General features: G+C 32.6%; 1 protein-coding gene across 1 annotated transcript; it reads right to left on the minus strand.

Annotated features, from left to right (window-relative positions):
* Positions 1 to 878: 878 nt before the first annotated feature.
* LOC110614054 (biotin synthase, mitochondrial) lies at positions 879 to 4,540 on the minus strand. Its single transcript, XM_021755503.2, has 6 exons — positions 4,166 to 4,540; positions 3,851 to 4,030; positions 3,079 to 3,185; positions 2,027 to 2,232; positions 1,532 to 1,671; positions 879 to 1,369 (listed from the first exon to the last, which is right to left on the minus strand). Exons 1-6 carry the CDS (start codon positions 4,373 to 4,375, stop codon positions 1,061 to 1,063), a joined length of 1,152 nt encoding a protein of 383 aa, XP_021611195.1. The 5' UTR covers positions 4,376 to 4,540; the 3' UTR covers positions 879 to 1,060.
* Positions 4,541 to 4,858: the final 318 nt, after the last annotated feature.

Genomic DNA, 4,858 nt, shown 5'->3' on the forward strand with positions numbered 1-4,858 from the left:
TTAATGCGTGTCTTTTTTGTTTGGAGGAAAAATTGAGGGATATGAGAAAGAGGAATGAGCCATGAGAGTTCTTAGGATTATATGAATAAACATATTACACACATTTTACAACTTTTGATGTTGATCACTTTACTATTTCACTTTATCTCTCCATGTTGGAGTCTCACGTGTTGAAATTTCGGATACCAAGTGAATTTATAGTAAAATTATTAATGATAGAAGCCACGTCTTAATATCACTGAGATGAGATTCTATGTGATATGAAAAATATCTACTAATTATTTTTTAAAATTAAAAAAATTAATTAGTAATTTTGTCTAATTAAAACTATCGAGTTCAACAAATCATTCTAAACTAAGAAAGCCATCACTATATCATATAAACGGAATAATACTTCGTCCAAACATAGCCTTTACCAATGAGTTCTTTGTTCTTTTCTTCTCAATTTTTGGGCTGGTTGATAAGATTTAAAATAGTTATTTGAGATTTCATATGCAACAACTGTTTTATACTCGTTTGTTAAAAATATCAAACTCCTTGAATTACTGTTAATCCAAAAAAGTTGGAAAAATAACAACTTTTACCATTAGCAGCTACTGCTTTTTCAAGATGTTTTTTTATAAGGGTTGCACGAGACACATTCACAGACATATATGAGTGCAAATAATATTATAACTATAAAATCTTTTATTTTAATTAATAAAATATAAGCACCCAAAATTATAAATATTTGTATAAAAGTTTAGATCACTAATTGTACATTTATGAATAAAATAATTTTTAATAACATTAAGGAGAAAACATATAATAAGAGAGAATAAAGATAATTTTTTATATTCACCATATAATGATAGCGAGAATAAAATTTTTTGAGATACTGATAAAATTCTTAGAGATTAATCTTAGGCTTCAATGCTATGAATGTGACCATCGTGATTCCCAGTTCTTTGAATCCACCTTGTGCAGTTGATTCCAGGCAAAAATTCAAACCCGAAAAATAGAGAAAAAGACTAGTAACATTGCAATTTAGAATTCAGGCGTGTGCTAGAACCTAGTAACTTCAACCTGAACTAGAAACAGCTTCCTGACAATTTTCTGATTCGAAAGCTCTTTCTTCATCTTCAGGAAAACTAGGGGATTTTGGAATCAAACCAAGCACCTTGAACATGAGTTGATCAGCATCAAAATCATTGTTGGGAGTTGTCAACAGCTTGTCACCAGTAAAGATGGAATTTGCCCCAGCAAGGAAGCAGAGAGCCTGTTCAGGCATCGAGAAACGGACTCTTCCAGCTGACAACCTTACCATTGCTTTTGGCATGACTATTCGTGCAGTAGCAATCATTCGAATCATCTCCCATATTTCAACAGGCTGAAAAGGATGCAGACACATGAATATTATGCAAGTTCAAATTTCTCTAAGCAATCTAACAGTACATAGGCAGGACAGGAGTCTTCAGATGAAAGCATAACATAGATAAGCAACTCATTTACTGTTATAAATTGATCTTGTAGTAAACAGAATTAGAATTACCTTCTGATCTTGTAGAGGTGTGCCCTTTACTGCCAATAGTGCATTGATTGGAACACTCTCTGGGTGAGCAGGGAGTGTTGCCAATGTATACAATAAACCAACACGGTCTTCCTCTGCTTCTCCAAGCCCTATTATGCCTCCTATTAACAGAAAAATATACAATTATGTTACGTAATTATTCTGAAAAACAAAAATTCTTGTCTGGAATCCATGCTGAAAATAGCATAGAGCCATGGAGGAAGAATTACTCTAAAGTTAAAACAAAAACTATCACATTTTCCACAAGGCAACTTCAATTGGCCTAATTATTTATCAATAAGCTAAGATATGCATCGTTAGAAAGATACTATACAACAAAACTTACCAACTGATTTTTACAATTTAAATTCAAATAAGTGGTAAAAAGGGGAATTGACTACAGAGACAATGGCATACTGTAAGAAGTTATTGCAGTTAAATATTAGGCAGTAATTATTCTGCAGTTTAAAAAAATACCTGAGCAGACATTAATTCCTGCTTCTCTGACATGTTCAAGGGTTTTCAAGCGTTCATCATAAGTCCTTGTAGTTATAATGTTTGGGTAATATTCTCTTGAGGTATCAAGGTTATGATTATAAGCTGTAAGGCCTGCTTTTTTGAGTTCTTGAGCCTGTTGCTTCTCTAACATTCCCAGAGTGCAGCAAACTTCCATGCCCATATCCCTGGAATACACAAGAGAGAAGTTGATTCAAATAAAAAGGATGGGAAGCCTGGGGATGGTCCAGTCACAAAGTATACTTCATGAAGTGAATGCACTCAAGCATGCAACTAGCACTCTTCCATTTCAAGTTCAAGGCTTTCAACTGCACCAGATAATAATCCTTATACTGAATAATCAAAGGAAATTTCAAAATAATACGGCAAATGATCATCAAAAGGAGATTTAAGTATAATTATATTATCATTTTTTTAATTAAAAATAATAGCAAAACATTAAGACTGAAAATAATTGAATTTTCTTTCCAATTCATAATACAATGAAAGAAACCTTTTTCTATCAAATAATTTCGTAAGTTTTCCAGGACAAGAATACATAAGCTACTCACTATGAGGAAAGGTATATCTAGACTATCATGTAAGCTATCAGCCATTAAAGGAAGAATAATATGGTGCATTATACCTACCCATAAATTTTATCACAGTAAAAAAAAAAAGAGAAAGTTTTAGGGCCTTGTTATTTTCTGTACAGATAACAATTTCTTTAACTACACAGTACTATGATAGTTTCAACAAAAAATTGTCTAATCACATGAAAATCCAAAATGACTGCCTTGATTTATTAGACAAATGTTATTTTTCTCCTTTTGGTGCAACCTGAAACCTCAAGAGTTTACATGCAAGTTTTACTAGGAACCGAAGTATATATAAATTGTTTTTAGGATTCTATTAAAACTCTTATATTCAGAATCTACATTCATAATATTTCAGCCGCATAATGGCCTTTACACCCAATCACATGGTTACACAATCTATTTTACCACGACCTTTCTCAAAAGCATGGTTCTTACCTTATTTCCTTTACATAATCTAGGATCTGGTTAAAGTTGGTCTTCCTTCCTACTGTATCCCTCCATGCAGCCCCCATACAAAAACGTGTGCTACCAGCTTCTTTTGCCTGCCAAATCATATAATTGCGAAGCTACTTTACATGCAACATAGCAATATCAGATACAACTTCACTACCATCTGAAACATTCATATCTGTTTCCAGAAGAATGTAACAACTTTGGCTGCTAGTCATCTAATAGCAGCATTCTATCAGATTGCTGAATTGTACATTATATCAGCAATCTCAAATGTTATTTTTAAAACACAACTTTTCCCCTTCTACCCTGTTTAATGAACTACACTTGAAATGCAGAGATCGAGCAAGTTCATGAAATTATAACTTAAAAATAAAAATCATGATAAAACTAGGATAGATAACACAGTTTTCCATCTAGCAAAATATGTTAAAAAACTCGAAGGCATAGCCAATAATGCAAATTGTTTAATGATGACATACAAGTTGACTGAAACAAAATAGCATATATATGAATAATGTTAATCAAAACATGCCACTTAAATTAGCCAATGAAGAAAAATGAACTCCAGATACACAATTAAGAGCATTGTTCAGGCTAGGGCAGAGTTTCTGTTTGACAAAAAGGGACAGGACATCTAGCAAACAATCACAATACTAGGCAAAGCATAAGTTTTTACCACATAGGGGACGTCAAGATCAAAAAATCATAGCTTGAATTGCTAGAAAAAACTTAAAAAAAAAAAAAGACAAAATACCTTTTTGGCTGCCTCCAAAACATCCTCTTTGGTCATAAGCTTTTGAGCTTTAACTCCAGTGCTATATCGTGAAGACTGAGGACAATAAGAACAATCCTCACTACACCCACCAGTCTTTATAGAAAGAAGAGTACATTGCTGCACTTCTCTAAAGTTTTGAGCATGTCTATGAACTTGAGCCTAAAAAAAGTGAACCCAACATTAAAGTGCTAATATTAGTTACCATATAAGTGAAAACAAATGCAAATTAAATCAAGGGTCAGAGAGAGAGAGAGAGAGAGAGAGAGAGAGAGAGAGAGAGAGAGAGAGACTAACTCCATGGAAAAGGAGATCAAGAAGAGGCGAGTCATAAACATCCTTGATTTCTTGTCGGGTCCAATCATTTCTTGGACCCTCTTTGATAGTTCTATCAGCGTAAATCGCAGCAGCTGAAGCTGAAGTTGAAGATGAATATGAAGAATGTAATGAGAAAAGAGAGGGTGGTCTGAGTTGATGTGGCCTGAAGATTGATCTAATCAAAAACATTTCTTTTTAGTGGGTTTCTCGGGAAAATGTGGGATTTTTTTCCTTTTTCGTTAAAAACTAGGCCTAAGGAAGCGAAAGAGAGTAGCAGAAGAGGACAGATAGGTTAGGGGCCTTAGCGAGACTGATTTGAAGCAGCGCTCAACTACCCTACCACCTAACTATTGCTGCTCTTTGCTAATGCCTTTATATTTTTTTTCAGAGTTCAACTAGAAAAGTAGATTGGGAGAATTGACGGTCCGGATTTAATTTTGATATAATTATGATCGGACCAATGAATTTTTTTTTTTCCATCATTCCTCCTATTTCTCACTTATTTTTATGATTAAATTAATAAAACTTTATATTATATTTTATTATATTTACGGAAAAATTAACAATATAATATATTTACCATAAAATTAATTATTCATTATTATTTTTATTATTAAAGTAAAATTCTATAATTTATATTAATTCATTATTATTTTAGAAAATTATTAAAAT

The sequence above is a fragment of the Manihot esculenta genome, chromosome 4 (genome assembly GCF_001659605.2).
Source record: "Manihot esculenta cultivar AM560-2 chromosome 4, M.esculenta_v8, whole genome shotgun sequence".
NCBI lineage: Eukaryota > Viridiplantae > Streptophyta > Magnoliopsida > Malpighiales > Euphorbiaceae > Manihot > Manihot esculenta.